The 27,067-nt window shown below is 44.6% G+C and overlaps 1 protein-coding gene across 6 annotated transcripts in view; it reads left to right on the forward strand.

Moving 5' to 3' along the window:
* The window catches only part of ZSWIM8 (zinc finger SWIM-type containing 8), a 273,025-nt gene that overhangs the window by 119,406 nt on the left and 126,552 nt on the right, over positions 1–27,067 (forward strand). For 4 of the 6 annotated variants that reach the window (XM_085863632.1, XM_085863633.1, XM_085863635.1 and 1 more), the window contains 3 exons: positions 76–251; positions 3,519–3,626; positions 17,881–17,962. In XM_085863632.1, the coding sequence (XP_085719758.1) occupies positions 76–251; positions 3,519–3,626; positions 17,881–17,962 (366 nt within the window). Of the gene's footprint in view, positions 1–75; positions 252–3,518; positions 3,627–12,290; positions 12,462–17,880; positions 17,963–20,579; positions 20,741–27,067 lie in introns of those variants that run through there. The other 2 variants (XM_085863637.1, XM_085863638.1) reach the window with 2 other exon arrangements.

A 27,067-nucleotide genomic window follows, 5' to 3' on the forward strand; every position in this document is an offset into this window, starting at 1 on the left:
GAAATTGAATGTATGGCAGGTGGACAAGTTCTGAAACCTGAGTTTCAAATTAGTGTTGTGATTTTTTGTGCACAGGGTTCCACTTGAGCGCAACAGTCATCCCTCCACAAAATATCTACCAGAGCAAGGGTGCATACAACGTGGCTGTGATGTTTGACCGTTGCCGTGTGACCTCATGCAGCTGCACGTGCGGTGCTGGTGCAAAATGGTGTTCTCATGTTGTGGCACTTTGTCTGTTCCGCATCCAAAATGTGAGTTCTGAGAAAAGGTGTGTGTGTGTGTGTGTGTGTGTGTGTGTGTGTGTGTGTGTGTGTGTGTGTGTGTGTGTGTGTGTGTGTGTGTGTGTGTGTGTGTGTGTGTGTGTGTGTGTGTGTGTGTGTGTGTGTGTGTGTGTGTGTGTGTGTGAGATGTGTGTGAATAATTTGTTAATATGTCGTGGATAATATTTGTATGATCACATATAAATATGTATGTATAATATCTCACCTACAATATGTGTATTGTGTATGATCGCATATCAATGTTTGTGTATAGATATTATAATTTGCCACATACAATATGTGCATGATCACATATGCATAATAATGTGTATAATATGAGTGTAAATCACGACTCGTGCATGTGTGTGTGTGTGCGTGCGTGCGCGTATGCACTGTCGCCACTGGTCATCTCCACTTGTCGGTCTTATAACACTGAATGGAGCCTTCCTTGGTCCTGAAGCATCTATCTTCATCTTAAGCCGCTGTCACACCTTGACGATTTAGCCAGCGTATGCCGACGTATTAAAAATTTGTCTAAAATGCTGGCACACGTCGAATACGCTATGGGTAAGTTTTGTATACGTTAAGAGCACGCTGGCATACGTCGTAGTACGCCGAGCTCATCGACAAATTTTAACATGCTCAGAATTTTTCGACGTATGCCAGCGTATGACTCACACGTTCCGCATACGCTGGCCATAAGTTGTAGGCACGTTACGCGATCATTGACACACGTCGACACACGTTACTTGTAAGTTATCATAAGTCGAAACACGTCGAGATAATGTTTAGCGTCAGTGTTCCAGACTCCATGGTTTTTTGGGGTTTTTTTTTTTTCTCTTCGGCATGACTGTGATGTTGACACTTCGATTTCTAGTGCGGTTATAATATAATATAAGTAATAGACTGCCGCTCAACGATTTAAATCATAACCGCACTAGAAATCGAAGTGTCAACATCACAGTCATGCCGAAGAAAAAAAAAAACCATGGAGTCTGGAACACTGATGGGTTCCTCCTGTGTGAACCCCATTTTATATACCAATTCCCCTAAACGCTGCCAATACGCCATTATACGGTAGCTGTAAGTTAGTAACATGTTCAGTAAGTTCTGTGGTCGTCCGGAAGACGTCATAAACATCAACATACGTCAATATGCATTGGTGATACGTTACACATAGGTTCAAAGCACGTTACTCATAGGTTCAAAGCACGTTACTCATAGGTTAGAAATAAGTTTCGGGTACGCTAAACATTACCTCGACGTGTTTCGACATATGAGTAACTTACAAGTAACGTGTGTGGACGTGTGTCAACGATCGCATAACGTGCCTATAACTTATGGCCAGCGTATGCGGAACATGTGCGTCATACGCTGGCATACGTCGAAAAATTTTCAGCATGCTTAAAATTTGTCGACGTACTTGGCATACTATGATGTATGCCAGCGTGCTTCAGCGTGCTCTTAACGTATACAAAACTTACCCATAACGTATTCGACGTGTGCCAGCGTATTCGGCAAATTTTTCATACGTCGGCATCCGCTGGCTAAAACGTCAAGGTGTGACAGCGGCTTGACACTTCGATGTCTAGTGCGGTTATGATTTGAATCGTTGAGCCGCAGCCTTTTAATGGGCTACGCCATGTGATCGGCGGCGATACGCTGCCGCGTGCTATGCATACGTTAGACTATCGTTGGGCATAGGTTGTGAACGCCGACAACATGCTAAGCATTCGTTTGGTATAAGTTATCTATATGTTATCGAAACGTTGTGTGTACGTTACTAATACGTTATGCATACGTCCAACTTGTTATGAATACACCCAAAACTGGAAAAAAAAAACATCAATAGTTCAGCGTACGCCAGCGTTTTCCATACATTTTGATACGTTGCCATACGCTGGCTAAAACGTCAAGGTGTGACAGTGGCTTTAGCAAGGAACCATGACTCCTGGAGCAAGCTGTCTCCTTATCCGTGTTCCATTTAAGGAAGCCTTCCCCAGTACTGAAGCATTCTTCTTCACCACAGCAATGAACCATGACCCATGGACCAAGCTGTCTCCATATCCATGCTTCATCTCGCCCTCCCTCCCCAAAGTGGCAATGATGTTGATCCACGCGACCTCCCATGTGGTATCCGGGGCACACTCGGCTATGCCTTGTCTCAGTCTCCCCCTTCCTTCCTTCCTTCCTCGTTTCCCCCTTCCTTCCTTCCTCGTTTCCCCCTTCCTTCCTTCCTCGTTTCCCCCTTCCTTCCTTCCTCATCTTCCCCTTCCTTCTTTCCTCGTTTCCCCTTTCCTGCCTTCCTCGTCTCTCCCTTCCTTCCTTCCTTCCTTCCTCGGTTTTTTTCCTTCTTTCCTCCGTTTCCTCCTTCCTTCCTCTGTTTCCTTCTTCCTTCCTCGGTTTCCCCCTTCCTTCCTCGGTTTCCTAGTCTCCCCCTTTCTTCCTTCCTCGGTTTCCTCGTCTCCCCTTCCTTACTTCCTTCCTTCCTCGGTTTCTTCCTTCCTTCCTCAGTTTCCCCCTTCCTTCCTTCCTCGGTCTCCCCCTTCCTTCCTTCCTTCCTTCCTCGGTTCCCCCTTCCTCGGTTTCCCCCTTCCTTCCTTCCTCAGTTTCCCCTTCCTTCCTCGGTTTCCTCGTCTCCCCCTTCCTTCCTTCCTTGGTCTCCCCCTTCCTTCCTTCCTTCCTTCCTCGGTCTCGCCCTCCCTGGACAGGATAATCTGAAAAACCCAGCAGGCCGCATCCCTAACACGTGTCGATCAGCGCAACTCTGGGTGCCACGTGCATGGCCATCTGACTCACGAAAGCTGCAGGCCTCAGCTCGGTTCTCATTCCCATGAAAATCGTTCAATCAGAGCAATTCTCAATCCCAGAAACCTTGGTTTCTCTCTTCCTCAACGGTCAGACCTTTGCTAAAGGGAGTTCGCCAAAGCTCAGGCCTCCTTTCCCGACAGCATGGGGTGAACAAGTCTCATCAAGCTGCAGTGCCTGGCTTCATCATATAAATACATGTCGGATAGTGTGATATCGGGTGCCTCTTGTGCAGCTCATCCCATTAAAGCTCCTGATTTCAGCTCGGTCTTAACTGCCTTCGGAACTAGTGTATTCAATGCGGTCCTCGGTGCTTTCTGTCCCCAGCGAGAGGGAGGCAGCTTGATGCCGCCTGTTTGTTTTGCTTCTGCAATCGTTATAACAAATGTTGAGCTTTGACATGTCTTAATCCCCCTCCCCCCTCATTTTGTTTATTTTTATATACATCAGGCGGCGATGGTATGTCTTCGTGCACCTGTGTCAGAATCTTTGTCACGTCTTCAGAGGGACCAGCTGCAGAAGTTTGCCCAATATCTCATCAGCGAACTTCCCCAACAGGTGATTGATTACAGGAGGCCTGTGTTAGATTGGTGCAACTTGGGTAGAAGTAATGACTGTAAATGGTGCACTGCAACATTTCTTTGGCATTGTGTTTTTTTTTATTAAACAGATAGTTCATCATTGATGTTGGAGTTTTAAATATATTTGCTTAAGCCCATTTTGCATGCCACATGCACATCATGCTAATCGAAGCTTGATTTTGCCATCTCACTCGACTCATTCACATTCACAAATGCATTTTGGGCATGTCTTTTAATGATTGTGCCAACCCCTCTCTGACGAGGTTGCATCACCCCTCAGGCTTTCCCCATACTTGCTACACATTAGCTCTTGTGAAATTAACTACTTTACACTGTGGCCAAAAAAACTGCAGAATGTGCTGAAACTGTCCTTTTGATCTTTCAAAAACTTTCACTCCCCATCTTTAGCTCTTTCACAAGCTTGTGATGCTCTCTATGGCATGTTTGCTAAATGGTGTACTCTTCCTTTCTTGTCTCAATTGAGCACTCACAAGAGCACCCACCATAAATATCCTCATGCTATGAAGTTTATGATTTGTTTCATGACCGAAATGTGGCTGAATTTGTTCAATGACCGTCTTATGTTTCCTTGTGGAAAGAGAAGAGAGAATGGTAGTTGAATTTTATTTTTAGGAGCATGATGCACTCTGAGTACACCATGTGATTGAATTTTTGTGCTGAAACGTTGCATATTATATTCTCTTGTCATGTGAAACCAGCATTAGGCCTACATCCCTGCCAGACTTCTGTTAATTGGTAGGTTCTTTGTTTTGCCTCATAATTATGCAATTGTGGAATTTTTTTTCTGCTAATGCCAATAACAACTGAAGTTGTTTAGTGGGAGCCTCCTCCTTTATTTACTTATTTATATGGATGACCGAGGGCTCATGGCTGAGCTTCTACTTTAATCACATGCTCATGCAAAGCCTGTACATAATCCGCATGCAGGGCAAAGACATTTGGAGATGTCGGTGTACTTTTTTCATGAACTACAAGGACATTAGTATACTTGTATAATCCTGACTACAATTCACAGACCAGAATTTGTTTGTGTGTGTGTGTTGTCACATTACTCCTCCTACAGTTTTTTTATTTTTATTTTTTGCATACACTGTCGAGGCTTGTATGAGAGCAAACGCACAACAAAGAGGAGCAGGAGAAAAGAGAGGTGGGAAGGACAAAACAGTGGGAAACAGACACATGAGGAGATCTGTGGAGTGAGAGGGATGGGGTGGGGTACATAGGGTAAACAAGATGGACGCTACAGGGATTTTCAGGAAGGAAAGCAGCGAATTTGAAGATGGGTGGGTTTAGGGTGGATTAGCGAGGGTAGAAAAGATCATGGTTTTGGATGGGGGAAGATATGAGATGGTGGTGAACAGCTGTTTTGAATACCTGGAGGGAAGAGTGGAATTGAAGAGAGTGTGGGAGTTTGTTCCAAAGGTGGGAAAAATGAGGAATGAAAGAGTGAAGGTGAGCAGTGATGCTTGATTTTGGTAGTTTTACCAGAAGGGGGTTGCTGGCGGACCTTGAGTGCCCTGCGGAAATATGGGGCGGGGGGGGGGTCATATCCCAGACAATGGGGAGGGGGGGTGAGACTGGAGAGGAGACGGGGGGGGGAAGACAGAAAGACCATCGACCTGAAGACTGAAAGACCACCGACATTTCTGGGCTGATTACATCCAGACTTTCTACTTTGGATCAGCATGACCGCAATTAATGTATAGGGGTATTTTTTTAATCTTTGCCAGTGGTCTGGGTAGGTGGGGATGAGGAGGAGGAGGGGACGCAAATTCTCTATGTAAATGTGTATCGTGTCGTGCCGTCTCCAAGTGGGGGAGGGTATTACAAGTCTCTAACATTTACAGTACAGTTTTCCTGTCCCCACGTTTTCTAATGTAGTGCAGTGTTTTGAATTACCGGTATGTTTTTGCTTCATGCACGTAACCTGGGTTGTTATTTTTTTCCTATACAGAGCTCTCATTTACCTATACACCACCCAAATAATGGTATGCGTCAGAAGAACATGCTGCGTGCTTGGAACAAGTTCGCATGTAGAGTGCACGTAGATACTCTGCAAACAGAAATAATTTGGGATTTGAACTTTATCACGAATGACCGATGATGTCATGATGTCATTATGCCTCTCAGCGGTGACGTCACACATCACCATGCAAACGAATGTAAAAATTAGAAAATCGCCAAAAATTCCCAAACCTGTCCATCTGGTGCGATCTCACATAGCCTATGCTGTACATTAGACCACAGAGCATCCGCATGCCGAAAGTGGCGACAATCTGTCCGGCAGTTACGGAGGAGATATGTCCACAAAATATGGCTTGGCGTATTAATATAATAACTAGCCAAAGCCCCGTCACAGACGGATTCCGTTCATTCAACCACCCTCACCAGCTCACCCACACTCGAGGGACATGGACTGGACAGGGCGTGCTTGCCCCCGCCTACTCATCACCCGTCCCTGCCCCATTCCCCCCCCACCTTCAATTTGCTTACCCCGGCCCTGCCTCTTCACTCCCCGCCCCACTTTCCCCTGGGCCCCCGCCCCCTGTTCACCCCCTCACACTCGACCCCACCTAATTCACCCCAGCCCCCGCCGCATTTCCCCCCGTTTCCCGCTTTCAATTTGCTTACCCCCGCCCAAAAATTTGCTTACCTTGCCCCCCACCTCTTCACTCCCTGCCCCCGTCTCTTCATCCCCCGCCCCCGCCTCTTCACTCCTTGCCCCCATCTCAACGAAAAGTGTTTATTCTGCTTCAGAGTTGAAGGTTGACTGTTGCCACTATGTGCGATGCACTCTTACAGGTACGAAGTTTCTTTCAGTCCAAGTCACAGTACCGAGAAAAACGTGACGCGACCGTGAGGAGGAGCACAAAATTGGTCCTTCAGTATTAATATATAGATAGAAGATACAATGTTTCTTGTTACATTTTTTGTGTCAAATTCACATTCTGAGGTAGTCAGCATGTGCAGAGGGTTTTACATTGCAGACGCTTTTTTCAAGGAGTGGAATTACACCTCTCAGCGTTAACGGTCTGTTGACGGCAGACGTAATGACGTCACCGAATGACCGATGATGTCATGACGTCCTGACGCCTCTCAGCGGTGACGTCACACGTCGTCATGTAAAACGAAAAGTGTTTATTCTGCTTCAGATTTGAAAGTTGACTATTGCCACTATGTGCGATGCACTCTTACAGGTACGAAGTCTCTTTCAGTCCAGGTCACAGTACTGAGAAAAACGTGACGCGACCGCTAGGAGGAGCACAAAATTGGCCCTTCAGTATTAATATATAGATTATTTATTTATTTGCTTGGCCACAAACATAAAATGAAAACTTGATCATTTTCTATCCCCCTCCCCCCCTTTGCTGCTTCCCCACCCCTGCCATTTCAATACTCACTGCATGTCTTGTAATAGTAGGAGACAGTTTTAGAGGTAATACAATACTGAAGCAGACAGCATGCACAGTAGACAGCAATATAAAGGGCAAATCAGATTTTTAGGATGTACTATATGACCCATGGACCCAATGGGTTCCCGTTGTGACAGTGGTTGGTTTAAAAAAAATCATTAAAAAAAACATAGCTCCAGCAAACTATACCGCTGAGGTTGTTTGCATTGATCAAATTCTACCGAAGAGTACTTGACTGAATTGGGAATTTATTTTTTAATAATTTTTTTTCATTTTCCGATTTGAACGAACCTTGATACTGCACACCGCAGGAGAATGGTGAGTAAGGTGGGCCAAAATTTTTTGCACTATCGTGTACCGTTTTGGTTGTATTTTGGGAATATACATGCATACATACATACATATGTACGTACATACATACTGTTGCGGGCTGGCGGGGTCGGGTGAGAAGACCACTAAGTGGGGGAAGTTACGTCGCTTCCCACCAGACTCCCCGGAATTGTAGGCCGTCGCTCATGGATAATTCCGTGACGCGGAGGGTCGCTTAACCGACCGTGGACACCAATAACTCAACTGCGTGACCTAGGGTCCTCCCGCCTATGGAATTGGGTTACCTAATTAACCACGCAGTTTAACCACCGGGGAACCACGCCCTCGGCACGCCTTGTCCGAACCGGATCACTCTTCCGGATCGGATCACCTTTCCGGATCGGATGCAGCCGAGCTACATTGCCAAGGACGTACCGGCTGGAAGAAACGGACCATTGGGAATAAAGACCCGGCTAAACCTGGATCCGAACCATGCTGGACCAATGAGGGAAAAGACAAAGGTGAGCTGGGAACATTTCTATAACAATTATTTATTAAAAGCAAGCGAGGAAAAGCATGTGGCACAACAAAGATTTATTGGGGGTGTAATGCTGGGAAAGATGAGAGAGGTGTGGGGTGCGACAATTTTACAAGCAACTTACAAAGCAGACACAGTGCAGACATGACGCGAGATTAATAAAGCAACAATCACAACAATAAAAGATCTTATACAGGCTTACCTAACGGACAGGCACCAACACTCTGACACACACTCAAACAAAGTAAACCCAATTGTGAAAGGGACTCATGCAGCCAGGGAGGGAGGGAGTTGAGGATACAGTTTCTCGGTACCTGAGCGTTGGGGGGAGGGATGCTCCGTGGTGTGGTACCCGACAATGGTTGAGTTGTTCGGCCACAACCGTGCGTGTGGAGATCGTGTCTGCATTAGGGGCTCGAGTGGAGAAGAGCGGAGTCCAAAGAGGGGGGGGCGAGAGATGAGCAGCAGGCAGGACGAGGCAAGAGGCCGTGAGGTCGGAGATAAGGAACAGAAAGCGGGACCAGACAGGAGGCTTGGTCGAGAAGCAAGGGGCGGTTCGATGTCGTGTCGGCGGAGACAAGTGGCCGGAACACTCACTCTCAATGACTCCTTCTCTCCTTCAATTCTCCTTACTCCTTCAAGACTCAAAAACCTCTCTCAATTCTCCTTCCAACCAACTTGCAATTCTCTTCCCAACCCACTTGCAATTCTCTTCCCAACCAACCTGCAATTCTCTTCCAAACTCCGACCAACCTCTGAGGATTGCTCCGTACTTTATAGAGCCTGGAGTTCGGGGAGGAGCCATTTCAAATCCGATGCCATCGTCCGATCCGAGCATCCCAATTGGACCGGCCCTTCACGTCGTCCGCCTTTCTGGGCTGGGTTTCAGCCAGATTCCGGTATGGTCCGCCCACGCCGCGCATATCTGGCCTTTGGCAGGTGGCTGGTGGTACAGCTACAGAGTTTGTCCAGCCGAACGTCAGGATTTTGACTCAGAAAGCGAGAGTCCCGGTAGACGGTGGTACGCTGTGGCCAGCGATATGAGGGTAGCAAGCGAGATGATGGCACCGTGGATCGTAAAAGGAGGGAATAAAATAAAAGGGCAAAAATGATTTATTAATCCTAACTAATAGCCCATCGCAACGCACTCCCTTGTCTTCCCACTAGACAAATGGTAGTGACCTAACTACACTTATATTAATGGAATAACTGACTCAGGACAACTATGTTTTATGCATTCGGTTCCGAGAACCGTAACACTAACCCACTCCCTTTTGCTCGACTCAACCCGAGTCGTCAACATTCATGTGGCATCTCGGTGTTGGTTCCCCGAGTACATTTTTCCGACGGATTCCTGAATGCGACATTTTCAATACATGTCCCAAAAATAAATAACCTGTATTGACTCATACGGACAACTTAACTACATTGCCGGAACTAAACAAACCAGGTGGGTCAGAACTATACACATTTCTAATATTTACATTACCCATTGCCCAGGACCTGTGACTTAAGGAGAGAACAATTAAGGCAACATTCGGGGATGAGAGCAACAGCAGGCAACCGATGACCAGGCGTCTTCAGGGCCCTCAATGGTCCTTTGTTTTTGGTTTTTATCACTTTTCCTGTTCCTGCCTGCTGGAGGCAACTCACCCTAACACGGCAGGCCACACGCCGTCTCACAGTCCATTTGAACTGGCCTTTATACAACAACAAGGAGATAGATGTCCGGGCTGCACCAATGCAGTCCCCGGTAACGCGGCTGCCTGCAAGGCAGTCCTTGCAACACCTTCACAAAGATGGTCCTGGCACACATGGTAAGGTTGGGTGATATGGCAATGCAAATAAAGGCATGGGGAGGTATGGCAAATGGAGTCAAGGCAAAGGCAGAAAAAGGCATGGCAAATGCAGACCATGTAAGGTGCATTGCAACAACAGGTCGGCACATGAAGCTGGCCGGCTTCGGTGTGATCTCGTGAGATTGTGAAGGGAGTGTGGTGGCATTGGTCGGTCCGCAGACGGGCTCGGTCCTACCCTACGGTCTCCCCCCAATCTATTTCCTATGCCTGTCCTTGTCCATACCCACCCCCATTAGCTTGTAACAAAAAAAACAACGAAATTTAGACTTTTTTCTTCTTCTTCTTATTTTATAATTACATGTGTCCCTAACCCCCTTATTGTCTTTGTTCGGCTAACCTGTCCTGACTGTCTGTTCCCAATCCCTAAGATCCCTTTTGATTGTATTGAGGAAGAGACAAGTGAATCTGTCTCGAGGCCCAATGCAGCCTCAGAATAGCTCCCACAGAATGCAGAAATTTCCAAGGTGAGTCCAGCGGCCTACAAACAGCGAAGGGATGGATGATGCAAAGGGGTACACGTTTTCTATCTATCCTACCATTTATTACATGTTAATCTATCCCCAGGGCTTTTCAACATGCCTGTCTCTTTAAACTGTCAGTTCTAACAACCACGATTCCCGTTGCCTGTGTTAGTGTTCATTATTAATTTGGGCCTGGCCCGCAAATTTTCTCCTGTGCTCTTGCACAATTTCGTGGCTTTGCAGCGTGGCTCCATGGGCAGGTTTACCCACCTGCCAAACTCTATCTTCGGCAACCCGGGTCACTGCGGCTGTCTCTGAGCCTACCTACTCCTTATGAACGTGGGGAATGCCCTTCCTGGCATTTTCCCCGTCGATGCCCACGTGGCATTTTGGGCTCCCGGTCCCTTTCCCGTGGGTACCCGTGCCCATTACACTAACTCAGTCGCTTGGACCCATGGCCTACTCTGGCTGACTACTTCGGTGCTCGGGGTGCCCGATACTCAGTACGCATATTTCACCAGCCACACTCCCAGCCGGTTAATAGTCTCCTGCACCTTACAAAAGGTTTTATGCCTTCGTTCAACACCAACAACCAAACGACATCCTTTTGGTTAATTTAACTCACCCACCCACTTTTATGACACTAACCCCGGGTTCCCTTGGGTGGGATTCACTCCTCCCCCCAATTATTCGTTTGCACCATGCATTCCACATTCACTCCATTCACACTCGGGCCCGCTGACCCACGTTCACTCGTCATTTTTTTTTTAATTCACTCCAACACTGGCACTTTACCAACTACGTTCCCCTAACTAATTCGTGCTCCCCATCATCCCGTATTCTAATGCACGTTCCATTTAACTCTATCACGAAGCTACGTCCCCACTACATGTTCCTTGTCTGTCCATGTCTCCAATCCATTCTAAATTCTATCCTAAGTTCCCCCTAACTGATGCCACCAGGCAACATGGAGGACTGCTCATACCCCATGGGCCGGTCCATCTAACGCTAAACCCTTCCCCTAACTAATGCTCATTTGCCCCCGCGAGGATGTTCGCTACATCCTCGCCAGACATCGTGTAGTCGTGGCAAGGCTCGACGAGCCTTGCGTCTCCAGGGCTGTGGTTTACAGTACATTCGTCCCCTTTGTTTGGCCGATACAAGAGAGCGTAACGTCGCCCCGTTAATTGCATTCAATGCATGCTTTCGGGCCATCCACCATGCAAACCACCATGCGTTACCTACCTGGCCTTTGTGCTGCGCGATCCTCGCTGATGCCACTCGCACGCGGCCCGCTCTGCGAGGCCTGCCACACGCACGGGCCCGGCTGTGTCGTCCCCGGGACCTGCTCCACTCGTCCCGCGAACACCTTTCGCGGTGCGCAGCACATTGGGCACTGTACACCTGCTCACATGGAGCCATACTCTTGCCAAATTCACTCGATCCCTCGATTTTCCTCCATTTTAGCCGTTCACACTCTGGCCTTGTACCTGTCGTAGATCGTTTCAATGCCGGCTTCCCATCATGCAATCGTCCGCGCTTGTGTGGTTTGCAAAACACGGAACTGATCTCGCACGCAGCGTCCCGTGGAGCCGGCGCGGTTTCCGAAATAATTCCGTCTGTTACACGACCCACGACTCCCATCTGGGTCGGTCCGTGCCCCATTTTCCCACGTGCACTCACACATGCCATGTCATTTGCACTCCACTCATGCTCCGGCACTCACACTGGGGCTTGTTAGCCCAAGAGATCCTGGGGCTTCTATCCCCCCAAAGCTCGGCATGTGCTCTTTCGCACCATGCAACCGCTCCACCTCGAATAGCCTTACCGGACTCACCTCGTCACAGTCTGCCTCGAGGGAGCATATCGTCTCCCCTTGTTCCTGCGGGAGGTTAATCTGACCCTCGCACTGGGTCTCAATACATTCCACATGCTCAACCTCAATGTCCCTTTCCATTTCTGTTTGTCTGCTCCTCTTTTATTTTGTGCAATTCCTTCACCTCATTTAATTTATGCGTCTCTTTCACCTCTTTTAATTCCTGCGTCTCTTTTATGATGCCCAATTCCTGGCTCTTTGTCTCGACCTGTCTGATTTTACAGGTTTCTCTCCTGACCACCGTGGTTTCACTCGTCACCTCGACCTTGCCCGTCATCATCGCGGTCCGAACAGCCTCCACACTCCCCCTCAACTCGGTCATTTCTTCATCTACAGTACGGATCTCATTTGCCATTTTCCGGTCCATGTTTTTCATTTCGCCCTTTACCTCTGCTAGCTCCGCCTTCATTTCCTCCTGACCCGCCTTCATTTGTGTTTGTAAGTTTATTCCCATGTTTTGCATATCCCCCTTCAGTGCTTGCGTATTCCCATCCATTCGGTTTTGTAAATCCCCTTTCAGTGCTTGCATATTCCCATTCATTCGGTTTTGTAAGTTTTGCATATCACTCCTCTGTTGGTTTTGCCCCCATTCCATCATTTGTGTTAGTATCTCCACCATCTGGTTCATGTCAAATGGCTTTGGCGAAGCCGATCTGCTGTGATCGGGTGTGGATCCCATGGGGATTGCTAGGTCCTCTGGGAAAGAAATTTGATGTAGGGGGTCCTCAAGCATCGTCGTTTCCCCCAATGTTACCTCTGGGTATGGCTGTTGGGAAAGATCTCCCTCAAAACTCGTCCTGAACCACGGATTCCTCTATCATTGTTTCAGAACCCACCTGAACCAGCTCGTCTTGGTCCGCTATGGTCCATACCGATACTTACCTCAAATTTGGATCCTGCTCTTAATTTCGGGGGGGGGGGTGGTTGCTAAGCACACCACTGGCTCGAATCCCGTTCCAGATACCAATTTGTTGACAGCTGACACCAAACTGTTGCGGGCTGGCGGGGTCGGGTGAGAAGACCACGAAGTGGGGGAAGCTACGTCAATTCCCAGACTCTCCAGAATTTTGGGCCATCGCTCACGGATAATTCCGTGACGCGGTGGGTCGCTTAACCGACCGTGGGCGTCAATAACTCAACCGCGTGACCGAGGGTCCTCCCGCCTATGGAATTGGGTTACCTAATTAACCACGCGGTATAAACACCGGGGAACCACGCCCTCGGTACGCCTTGTCCGAACCGGATCACTCTTCCAGATCGGATCACCTTTCCGGATCGGATGCAGCCGACCGACTGCCAAGAACGTACCGGCTGGAAGGAATGGACCATTGCGAATAAAGACCCAGCTAAACCTGGATCCGAACCATGCTGGACCAATGAGGGAAAAGACAAAGGCAAGCTGGGAACATTTCTATAACAATTATTTATTAAAAGCAAGCAAGGAAAAGCATGTGGCACAACAAAGGTTTATTGGGGGTGTAATGCTGGGAAAGATGGGAGAGGTGTGGGGTGCAACAATTTTACAAGCAACTTACAAAGCAGACATGACGTGAGATTAATAAAGCAACAATCACAACAATAAAAGATCTTATACAGGCTTACCTTACGGACAGGCGCCAACACTCAGATACACACTCAGACAAAGTAAGCCCAATTGTGAAAGGGACTTTTGCAGCCAGGGAGGGAGGGACGGAGTTGAGGTTACAGTTTCTCAGTACCTGAGCGTTTCGGGGGAGGGATGCTCCATGGTGTGACACCCGACAATGGTTGAGTTGTTCGGCCACAACCGTACGTGTGGAGATCGTGTCTGCAGAAGGGGAGTTCGAGTGGAGAAGAGCGGAGTCCAAAGGGAGGGAGGCGAGAGATTAGCAGCAGGCAGGACCAGGCAAGAGGCCGTTCGTCGAGGTCGTGAGGTCGGAGATAAGGAAAAGAAAGCGGGACCAGACAGGAGACTTAGTTGAGAAGCAAAGTGCGGTTCGACTTCGTGTCGGCGGAGACAAGTGGCAGGAATACTCACTCTCAATGACTCCTTCTCTCCTTCAATTCTCCTTACTCTTTCTTCAATACTCAAAAACCTCTCTCAATTCCTCTAACCAACTTGCAATTCTCTTCCCAACCCACTTGCAATTCTCTTCACAACCCCCTTTCAATCCTCTTCCCAACCAACTTGCAATTCCCTTCCCAACCAATCTGCAATTCTCTTCCCATCTCCGACCAACCTCTGAGGATTGCTCCGTACTTTATAGAGGCTGGAGTTAGGGGAGGAGCCATTTCGAAACCGACGCCATCGTCCGATCCGAGCATCCCAATTGGGCTTGTCCTTCATGTGGTCCGCCTTTCTGGGCTGGGTTTCAGCCAGACTCCTGTATGGTCCGCCCACGCCGCGCATGTCTGGCCTTTGACAGGTGGATGGTGGTACAGCTACAGCGTTTGTTCAGCCGAACGTCGGGATTTTGACTCAGAAAGTGAGAGTCCGGGTCGACGGTGGTACGCTGTGGCCAGCAAAACGAGGGTAGCAAGCGAGATGATGGCACCGTGCATCATAAAAGGAGGGAATAAAATAAAAGGGGAAAAATGATTTATTAATCCTAACTAATTTCCCATCGCAACGCACTCCCTTGTCTTCCCACTAGACAAAAGGTAGGGACCTAACTACATGTCTATTAATGGAATAACTGACTCGGGACAACTGTATGTTGTATGCATACGATTCTGAGAACCGTAACAACAAATATATGCATACATACAAGATGAGAGTTTTAGTTATATACTAGACGACCCGTGAACCCATGGGGTTCACGTTGTGACAGCGGTTTATGAAAAAAATCATTTCAAGAAAAAAAAAAAGATGGCTCCAGCGAACAATACTGCTGAGGTTGTTTGCATTGATCAAATACTCCTGAAGAGTACTTGACTGAATCGGGAATAGATTTTTTTCACAATTTTTTTCGTTGCTCGATATGAACGAAACTTGATACTGCACACCGCAGGCGAATGATGAGTAAGGTGGCCCTAAAAAATTGCGCTATTGTTTAACGTTTTGGCTGTATTTTAAGAACATACCTACATACATACATACATACATACATGCATGCATGCATACATACATACATACAAGATGAGAGTTTTAGTAATATATATATATATGATGATAAGGAGTACTGGCATTGAACCCGTTGCCTACGAATGTCAGATAGAGCAAGACCTTGGTTGACGTCGGGGATACGTACCAGAAACGTGCGACGAATATCGAAATGACGAAAATCAAAGGAATTGATGGAATAAGGGGGGAAGTGGGGATATGTTGCAAACGTCACCACTTTGGGTACTATATTTTGCTTTGGGTATTTGCTTCATACTTATGATATCACCATTTTTTTGATTGACAGCTATATTCAAGCACACACACACACACACACACACACACACACACACACACACACACACACACACACACACACACACACACACACACACACACACACACACACACACACACATATAATATATAATATATGCAAAAAATGAACAGATATTTAATAAAAAATAGACCTCTTCTGAAAGCCATAAAAGTTGGTGGCACATCTTCCTCCTCCATTAATGAATGGCAGCATATTTATGAATTGGAGGCAAACTTAACCCAGCAACATCGATGGCATATTCACCAGCATCCATTCAACGAATAACATCTAATTTTGCTTATACCGAAACTATACCACTGAGGTTATTTGCATTGATCAAATTCTCCGGAAGAGTACTTGACTGAATCGGGAATTGATTTTTTTTAAATAATTTTTTCATTTCCCGATTTTATTGAAACTTGATACTGCACACAGCCGGAGAATGATGAGTAAGGTGGCACTAAAATTTTTGCGCTATCGTGTACCGTTTTGGCTGTATTTCTGGAACATACATAATACATACATACATATATACAAGATGAGAGTTTTAGTAATATATCGATAATGGTCTGTCTGTCTTCCTTTGTTAATTGTCTTTTTCTCGCCATTGTGATAGTAATGTACTACTTCCTGCAGTGCAATATTGTTCAAATAATGCTTCAGAGGGTGTCGCAACACAATCTGTTCCAACACTGCTTTTATACAGATAGGGGGTTTGTAACTAATCAACAAATGTTGGGACACCTGTTGGAATTGTTTGCATCAACTTTCAAGGCTTAATTTACTTCCATTGCTGCAGAACTGCTGCAGTTGCTAACCCATTACTTGTTTCTTGAAAAGGGAACAACTCTGAAATTTACATTATTTTTCAGTTTTTGGTAACCTAAACTTTTTTTTTAACCTCTGGCAGTTTACCGCTTAGCTTTGTACCATTTCAGATTATTCACTGGACTTGAACTGCTTAAATTTCAGTAAAAACTGGAAAAATGGGTGTGTTCTAAAACTTTTGACAGGTTGTGTACCTTTATTTGGTGGCACCTGGAGGTGCCATTACACAATAAACATTTACATGGAGAATTTTCACCTCCCCCCCACCCCCCCCCCCAAGACCACCGGCAAGGATAAATACACCCCTATAGACTAATTGGGGTCATGTTGATCATATGTAGCAAATGTGGATTTAATCAGCCTAGAACTGTAGGGGGAGTAGCGTGACAAACAAACACCAGTCTGAATTATAGTAAGGATGAAAAAGAATTGGTAGTCTCGTTGCAAGCAGTTCATAAAAAAAAAGAATTCATTGTAGGTGAGTATAGGATGAGAGGGTACAGTTTTAAGTGAAAGAAAGTTGGAACATAATTGAGGAAGGGACTCTTTTTAACGCCTCCACAGCTGAAGGCGCAGAAGGCATTACGTTTTCAGGTCGTCCGTCCATTCATCCAGTCCATACGTGTGTATCAGATTTTTGTTTCTACCATCAATTGTGAACTGTTGAAAGGATTTTGACCAAACGTGGCACAAGTATGGACTGTACTATGATGCAAATGAACTCATTAGATTTTGCATTCAAGAGGTCAAAGGTTTATTGTCTTGTGACCTTTAATTTAAAATATTTGGAACCACAATAACTTGTGAATCACAGGAGGGGGGGATTTCAATCAAACTTGGTACAAGTATGGACTGATGCAATTAAGATGAACTGATTAAATTTTGGGTTCAACAGGTCAAAGGTGAAATGCCCTTTGAAAATCATTTTGCAGATCATAACTCCACTTCGAAGCATCTAATGTTTTTCTCTTTGACTTATCTTTTTTCTCTGTCTCTGTCTCTCTCTGTCTCTCTGTCTCTGTCTCTTCAAACATAACAGTGGGTTGACATCTAACGTGGGGCATATCATTTGACGCAAATGCGTCAAATTCTTTTTTACGAGTTTAACTGTGTAGTTGGTTTGTGGAATAGTTTTTCAATTCGAGTCGTGGATACAAGGACATTTGACTAGTTCAAGAGAGAATTGGTTGCAAAAGTAAATCAATATAATTGGGTAAGATAAGGTAAGTACATAAAAGTATCCATGGAGGGCTAAATGTGCACACACCGCACATGTTTGTGCATGCGCATGTGCCTTGTATTTTTGATTGGGTGTAATTTTAAATAATAATAATAATAAATACATTTTAAACTGCACAAGAGATATGGCAATAGCTTCCATTACACTTCTCCATCTAGATTCCATGAAACTTGCGATAGATACATGTGGTTTCGATCTGCTTTACATGGCCTACTCGATATGCTGAAAGCCCCTCGTCATACCCTTCTGCTGATCACATGGACATGATTTATGTTCTCTGTGCAGATCTTGCCTACAGCACAGCGGCTATTGGATGAACTTCTGTCTTCACAGAGTACTGCGATCAACACTATGTGTGGAGCTCCTGGTAAGGCATATTTGAGCTGCTCCAGTCTCAGGAGAATCATGCACATCTTGTTATCCTCTGATTTTGGCTTGATATATTCTTTGTGTTGTTAAGCAGACATAAAAGATTTGTCAGTTGGCAATTTTCCACTTTATTTCTGAAATGGATTCATTAAAAAAAAAAAATTCGTTTTAGAAAATTATTTATTGATATTGATTTCCTGAGAATATTAATCGAGTAAATGTAGGGTTGCTTAACCTATATGAAAATATTAGAACGAAAAGAAAATATTTTTAGTTTCATTTTTATTTTTAAAGGGAAACCTCGGTAGTATAATGGTTACAGCGTCCACTTCGAATCTGGGAGGTCGGCGGTTCAAATCCTGGCCGAGTCATACCAAGGGTTAAACATAGATGCAATACCCCTGGGCACTTACCTGGTAGCGGCTGGTTAAGATAACCAGGGAACCACTGGTAGGCATGGATGACCCACAAAATATGTAATGGAGAAGAAAGTAAGTACCTCATGGATTTTTTTTTCTTCTCTAAAATGGTACATGCTGCTTCCTTGCTTGACGTTCAGCATTTAAAAGGTTAAGAATAGGTGGCATTCATGGGAAGAGGAAATTCTTTCTTTGGAAATGCTCTGCTGAGTGTGTTGAGAAAGTCGGAGCCATTGTTGCAACGTCGCTTGTACCAAGGTTATCTCGGGAAGTGACTGCACTTCCCCCAAGCTCAGTGGCTGTGTTTGTCTCATCTAGCAGTCGTGTGTGTGTGTGTGTGTGTGTGTGTGTGTGTGTGTGTGTGTGTGTGTGTGTGTGTGTGTGTGTGTGTGTGTGTGTGTGACAGACAGACAGACAGACAGACAGACAGACAGACAGACAGACAGCTCCACGTTGAGCCTTATATTCCGCAAATATAAAATTAAATTAAAACCGGGAAAGTTTGAAAACAGAGATGCCTACTGTTTTGGATTATCTGTGAGAAAATCCACCTCCAAATATTGAGTGTTGCTGATACCCAAAATCCAAAGTACACTTTTTGATAATATTCGCAATTGTCTCTGTGCATCAATCTCTGCAGCATCCTGATTCATTCTTTAACCTGTGTTAAGTGAGTACATCCAATCCATAATTGTCCATGTCGTGGTTCAAAGAATAGCAGTACGATTGCATTTGGCTTTATTTAAATTTGAATGCTTTTCCAGGAACTCTCAATTTCTGTCCAGAGCATGCTACTATGGAGTGCCCATGTGTACAAGTTAAATGCTGCTTTTTCACTGCCCATTATGTAATCACTGGTATTGGAAAGATGATGTAGAATATGTACTCTGCTTGCTGAGAGTAGCATGGGCTTACTGAGAATCTCTGAATTACCATGGCTATGGAAGCAGGTCAGTGAGGTGTTAGAATGAATCTTTATTCTCAACATATGAAAGTTGTCCTATGGGGCATGAAGGTCTCATTTTATTATTTATCCATGCTGTATTCCAGTCATCCTTGAGAAAGTGCCAGTGGCATGAGCCTATTGATGACTGACTTGAGTAAGAGCATGTGTCTTTGAGGGAGAAAGATCTTGTTTTGGAGTTATTTGTTTCTTGCTGATACTGGTGATTTATCTGATTACAATCTTAAATTGAATTGAATTGCTTGTCGGAATGATGGGAGTGCATCAAGTATACTCTTGGTGCATTATAATATAGCTTTAACAAACCAGAATATCAAAACTTACCAAGGAAATTATGGTGAAAATCTCCCCCCAAAAACGTTCTCCACTCCTCCACCCAAATCCCTGTGTTGCACAAAATTTGAGTGGTATCCCAATGCATCTTGGCAGAGTGGTTTGTCGAATCCTTCAAAATGTCATGTCGATGGATTTAGATTACCTAATCCTTTCTATTTTGGCTTACTGGAGCTCACACAAATGTCCAACTTTACCACTGAGTAGCAAGTCCAAAGATGGGAGGGAGGACATGCCATTACCGTTCACAGCTGCATGTCAAGGTGCCACTTGGATAATTGGCAATATTTTATGCTGCATTGGTGTATTGCAAAACTAATTTTCTCTTGACAGAGGACTATTTGGGCATAAATATTGTAGAATATCATCTGGAACTTCATGAATATATAATTCCAAGAGAACTTTAGTATTTATCACTCAGTTCTACAGATATTTTCATGGTAAATGTTCTGCTGGACTTCCTAACTTGGTTCCTCCCGTACGAACGATTGGACGCAAGACTTGGTTTGGCATCTCTGCACACCCATGCACTATAGCTGGCCCAAAGTGCAGAACTAAAGGCTATGCAGATAGTTTTATCCCTCGTGCTGTCTCGCTTTGGAATTCACTACCTGTAACGTGCTTCCCATTATCCTACGATCTACCCAGCTTGAAGAGGAATGTGTCAAATCCTTACATATTTGAGGTTCCATTGCATTTCACCTGACTTATGCTACTCCCTGTGTCTTGAATGTTTTCTTGATATTTTTTTCCTCCTCCCATGAATGTCTTGGATGTTTCTTTTATTTTGTTTTGCTTTATCCTTATCTTTATCTCCTTCCCTTAGCCCCTTACCTGGAATGGCTTTATGCCTTGTTTGGGGTGATAAAAAACTTTGCTTTTGGTTTGTTTGCAAACAGAATACATTTATCCACTTATTGAGTTCCATCAAGTCATGTCCAACTTCTGGTGACGTTCATGATCGGATTTCTCCAAACATCCCGATCCTCATTGCTCCCTCAAGCTCTGGCAGAGACAGCTTTGTTGCAGCCTTTACCCCCATCCATCCAGCTCATACAAGGTCTGCCTCTTCTCTTTTTCCCTCAGCCATACCCAGTGTGGTTGACTTCTCCAGACTTGTGTTTTCTGCACGCACGGTGTCCAACGTCTGACAGTTTCTTTTTTCGCATCAGGGCTTCTAATTTAAATGATGGTCTAATTTCCTCAAGCAGTGATTTGTTTTTTCTTGAAGTCCATAGACTTTTTAACATTCATCTCCAACAATTTTCAAAACTTTCATTCTTCTTCCTTTCTTTCCTCTTTACTGTCAATGACTTGCACCCATACATTGCAACTGGAAATACCAGAGCATTCACGGCTACCTCTTGGTTTGGTTTGACATATCTGTGTCTTTCCAGATCTTTGTCAATCTTGACAGTGCTGTTCTCCCCAACGCTAACCGTCTGAGAAATTCATCCTCAATACTAAACTCCACATTTTACACTCACTTGAATCTTTGAGCACAAGAAGATGAAACTTTCCTCGACTTTCATGGGGTTGTCTCCCAATATGAACAAGTCTATCTTCTCAGTTGATAAGACAATATTTAAATAAACACCAGATTTTTTTTTCACTTTCCTTCTTCACTGTCTACAGCCGTTTCATCAAGTCCTCTTTACTTTCTGCAAACAGAGTAGTATCATCAGCATACCTTATGTTGTTTGATGCATCTTCCTGAAATCCTAACTCCAGCCTCTGTCATCTAAGCTTGATTTCCTCATGATGTACTCACTATAAAGATTTAATAAGTCAGGTGAGAGAATGTCCCCATCTCCAACCTCTTTTCCAATTCCAAACCATTCTTTCTCCGTACTCTGTTCTGACTGCAGATTCTTGTTTCATGTATAGGCTTCTTATCAGACACATCAGGTGCTCCAACATGTCTATTTCTGGATGTATGTACAGACAGCTGTTAAAATTTTGATTGCTTCCTCCCCAACTACCTTGAAGAGTTCTATTTGAATTTTATGGCATCTCGTGCTTTTCCATTTGCCAACTCTTTCAGGGCTTTACGTACCTCACATTCTATCACTATTGGTTGTTCTCATATTCTCGTTCTTCAAATATTGCCCTCAAATTGTATTGTGTTTGTATAGAGTGTCGGTATAGTCCTTCCACCTTTCTTTCACCTTTGTTTCTTTTGACAGATCTTTTCCTGTTCTACGCTTAAGGACCCGAATCCGAGACCGAAACTTTTCTCTGATCTCTCTGATCTTTAAAAAAAAAAAGATCTTGTTTTTCCTGCTCTGTTGTCACTTTCTGTCTCTTTGCGTCTCAGAAATATTTATTTTTGTCTTTCTTGGCTTGCCATTGGAAGTCAGCATTGAGCCGCTTTATGTCCTCTCTCGATGCACCTTTGGGGGTCATCTCTTCTTCTTTTTACTTACTTTGGGATGTTGTTTTTGGCCTCTTGTTTTCAATATCTTCATCCTCTTGCCACAATTTGTCAGCATGCTGTCAACCAAGTCCAGCTCTGCAAAACTTGTTACGTACGAAATCCAAAGATTTCGTAAGTATATTGATGACTTCCGTTTCTGTTTGTTTGTTTGTGTGTTTGTTTGTGTGTTTGTTTGTTTGTTTGTTTGTGTGTTTGTTTGTTTGTTTGTAGGCACGATAACTCGAGAACGGCAGAAGCTACCAATGTCAAATTACACCACGTGATTCAGGAGGATGATGGCTAGTGTTGATTAGATTTTGGTCAAAATCGGTCAAAGGTCAAGGTCACAGTTAGATCAAACATTCAAAAAATGATAACTCGAGAACGGAAGAAGCTACCAATGTCAAATTACACCATGTGATTCAGGAGGGTGATGGCTAGCACTGATTAGAATTTGGTCAAAATCGGTCAAAGGTCAAGATCACAGTGAGGTCAAACATCCAAAACATTCGATTTTTGATGGTTTGGTACAGAATCATCGTAGAAATTTCTGGTTTGCGTCGCCACCTTCTCTCGCGACAGCTTTTCTTAGACAAGGTCAGAGGTCAAGTTGACGATTTCGTAAGTACCAGTCTATGACTGCTTGTTTGTAACTTACGAAATCTTTAGATTTCGTAAGTATATTGATGCCTTCCGTTTCTGTTTGTTTGTTTGTATGCACGATAACTCGAGAACGGAAGAAGCTACCAATGTCAAATTACACCACATGATTCAGGAGGGTGATGGCTAGTGCTGATTAGATTTTGGTCAAAATCGGTCCAAGGTCAAGGTCACAGTGAGGTCAAATATTCGATTTTTGATGGTTTGGGACAGATAACTCGAGAACGGAAGAAGCTACCAATGTCAAATTATACCACGTGATTCAGGAGAGTGATGGCTAGTGCTGATTAGATTTTGGTCAAAATCGGTCAAAGGGCAAGGTCACAGTGAGGTCAAATATTCGATTTTTGATGGTTTGGGACAGATAACTCGAGAACGGAAGAAGCTACCAATGTCAAATTATACCACGTGATTCAGGAGAGTGATGGCTAGTGCTGATTAGATTTTGGTCAAAATCGGTCAAAGGTCAAGGTCACAGTGAGGTCAAACATCCAAAACATTCGATTTTTGATAGTTTGGTACAGAATCATCGTAGAAACTTCTGGTTTGCGTCGCAACCTTCTCCAGAGACAGCTTTTATTAGACAAGGTCAGAGGTCAAGTTGACGATTTCGTAAGTACCAGTCTATGACTGCTTGTTTGTTTGTTTGTATGCACGATAACTCGAGAACGGAAGAAGCTACCAATGTCAAATTACACCACGTGATTCAGGACGGTGATGGCTAGTGCTGATTAGATTTTGGTCAAAATCGGTCAAAGGTCAAGGTCACAGTGAGGTCAAACATAATTCCGTAAATTCTTGTGGAGAAATGGAGTATTTTTGCTTCGCTCGACGTTACGAGTTCGTTTTAACTTCGATTTTAATTTTGTCTTCGGTTTTTGCGATCGCTTAGGACGCTTAAAACTCGGTTGTCGAAATTCTGGTAAAAATCGGATGTTTTGGAGACGTTTTAAGATTGTATAAAAAATATTTCACTCGACGCGTCACGGGTCGTCCCATGATGCAGTGCGCTCGAGCAGACGCGTCGTTGATTTACGTTAAGGTATAATATAATTGCGTGGAGAAATGGAGATTTTTGCTTTGGTCGACTTTACGATTTTTGATGGTTTGATACAGAATCATCGTAGAAACTTCTGGTTTGCAACGCTACCTTCTCGAGAGACAGCTTTTATTAGACAAGGTCAGAGGCCAAGTTGACGATTTCGTAAGTACCAGTCTATGACTGCTTGTTTGTTTGTTTGTTTGTAGGCACGATAACTCGAGAACGGAAGGAGCGGCCAATGTCAAATTACACCAAGTGATTCAGGAGGGTGATGGCTAGTGCTGATTAGATTTTGGTCAAAATCGGTCAAAGGTCAAGGTCACAGTGAGGTCAAACATCCAAAACATTCGATTTTTGATGGTTTGGTACAGAATCATCTTGAAACTTCTGGTTTGCGTCGCTACTTTCTCGAGAGACAGCTTTTATTTAACAAGGTCAGAGGTCAAGTTGACGATTTCGTAAGTACCAGTCTATGACTGCTTGTTCCCTACGAAATCTACGAAATCTAAAGATTTCGTAAGTATATTGATGACTTCCGTTTATGTTTGTTTGTTTGTGTGTTTGTTTGTTTGTAGGCACGATAACTCGAGAAGGGAAGAAGCTACTAATGTCAAGTTACACCACGTGATTCAGGAGGGTGATGGCTAGCGCTGATTAGATTTTGGTCAAAATCGGTCAAAGGGCAAGGTCACAGTGAGGTCAAATATTCGATTTTTGATGGTTTGGTACAGATAACTCGAGAATGGAAGAAGCTACCAATGTCAAATTACACCACGTGATTCAGGAGTGTGATGTCTTGCGCTGATTATATTTTGGTCAAAATCGGTCAAAGGTCAAGGTCACAGTGAGGTCAAACATTCGATTTATGATGGTTTGGTATAGAATCATCGTAGAAACTTCTGGTTTGCGTCGCTACCTTCTCGAGAGAGCTTTTATTAGACAAGGTCAGAGGTCAAGTTGACGATTTCGTAAGTACCAGTCTATGACTGCTTGTTTGTGTGTTTGTTTGTGTGTGTTTGTTTGTAGGCACGATAACTCGAGAACGGAAGGAGCTACCAATGTCAAATTACACCACGTGATTCAGGAGGGTGATGGCTCATGCTGATTACATTTTGGTCAAAATCGGTTCAATGTCAAGGTCACAGTGAGGTCAAATATTCGATTTTTGATGGTTTGGGACAGATAACTCGAACGGTAGAAGCTACCAATGTCAAATTATACCACGTGATTCAGGAGAGTGATGGCTAGTACTCATTAGATTTTGGTCAAAATTGGTCAAAGGTCAAGGTCACAGTGAGGTCAAACATCCAAAGCATTCGATTTTTGATGGTTTGGTACAGAATCATCGTAGAAACTTCTGGTTTGGGTCGCTACCTTCTCCAGAGACAGCTTTTATTAGACAAGGTCAGAGGTCAAGTTGACGATTTCGTAAGTACCAGTCTATGACTGCTTGTTTGTGTGTTTGTTTGTTTGTAGGCACGATAACTCGAGAACGGAAGAAGCTACCAAAGTCAAATTACACCACGTGATTCAGGAGGGTGATGGCTTGCGCTGATTAGATTTTGGTCAAAATCGGTCAAAGGTCAAGGTCACAGTGAGGTCAAACATAATTCCGTAAATTAATGTGGAGAAATGGAGTATTTTTGCTTCGCTCGACGTTACGAGTTCGTTTTAACTTCAATTTTAATTTTTATTTTCGGTTTTTTGCGATCGCTTCGGACGCTTAAAACTCGGTTGTCGAAATTCTGGTGAAAATCGTATGTTTTGGAGACGTTTTAAGATTGAATAAAAAATATTTCACTCGACGCGTCACGGGTCGTCCCATGATGCAGTGCGTTCGAGCAGACGCGTCGTTGAGTCACGTATGGCTTTGCGTGTGCGCGCTGACGGTGTTTTCGATAAAGATGGTGTTTAAAGTCATTTTTTATCCCAATAAAGGTTATCGTCGCATGCCTGACTCGCTGAACCGTCGGATTATGTAAAGATTGTTGGTGGATGGCCGAATATTACGGTTTTATGACTTTGATAAAATAATATTGAATAATTGCATGGAGAAATGGAGATTTTTGCTTTGCTCGACGATACGTGTTCGTTTTAACTTTGATTTTAATTTTGTGTTCGGTTTTTGCGATCGCTTAGGACGCTTAACACTTAGTTGTCGAAATTCTGGTAAAAATCAGATGTTTTGGAGGCGTTTTAAGATTGTATAAAAAATATTTCACTCGCCGCGTCATGGCTCGTCACGTGGTGCAGCGTGCTCGAGTAGAGGCATCGTTGATCACGTAAAGGTTTTCCGTGTGCGCGTTGATGGTGTTTTCGATAAAGATGGTGTTCAAAAGTCTTTTTTTATCCCAAGAAAGGTTATCGTCGCATTCCTGACTCACTAAGCCGTCAGATTATGTAAAGATTGTTGGTGGATGGCCGAATATTACGGTTTTGTGACTTTGATAAAATAATATAAAATAATTGCGTGGAGAAATGGAGATTTTTGCTTCGTTCGACGTTACGATTTTTGATGATTTGGTACAGAATCATCGTAGAAACTTCTGGTTTGTGTCGCTACCTTCTCTTGAGACAGCTTTTATTAGACAAGGTCAGAGGTCAAGTTGACGATTTCATAAGTACCAGTCTCTGACTGCTTGTTTGTGTGTTTGTTTGTTTGTTTGTGTGTTTGTTTGTTTGTTGGCACGATAACTCGAGAATGGAAGAAACTCCCAATGTCAAATTACACCACGTGATTCACGAGGGTGATGGCTCGTGCTGATTAGATTTTGGTCAAAATCGGTCAAAGGTCAAGGTCACAGTGAGGTCAAACATACAAAAAATGATAACTCGAGAACGGAAGAAGCTACCAATGTCAAGTTACACCACGTGATTCAGGAGCGTGGTGGCTCGCGCTGATTAGATTTTGGTCAAAATCGGTGAAAGGTCAAGGTCACAGTGAGGTAAAACATCCACTCCGTCCCACTCTCTCTCCCCTCCGTCCCGCTCTCTCTCCCCTCCGTCCCGCTCTCTCTCCCCTCCGTCCCGCTCTCTCTCCCCTCCGTCCCGCTCTCTCTCCCCTCCGTCCCGCTCTCTCTCCCCTCCGTCCCGCTCTCTCTCCCCTCCGTCCCGCTCTCTCTCCCCTCCGTCCCCTCCTCTCTCCCCTCCCTCCCCCTCTCTCTCCCCTCCGTCCCGCTCTCTCTCCCCTCCCTCGCGCCCTCTCTCCCCTCCGTCCCACTCTCTCTCCCCTCCGTCCCGCTCTCTCTCCCCTCCGTCCCGCTCTCTCT

The sequence above is a fragment of the Eptatretus burgeri genome, chromosome 18 (genome assembly GCF_056783735.1).
Source record: "Eptatretus burgeri isolate ZD-2024b chromosome 18, Ebu_testis_v1, whole genome shotgun sequence".
NCBI classification, from domain to species: domain Eukaryota; kingdom Metazoa; phylum Chordata; class Myxini; order Myxiniformes; family Myxinidae; genus Eptatretus; species Eptatretus burgeri.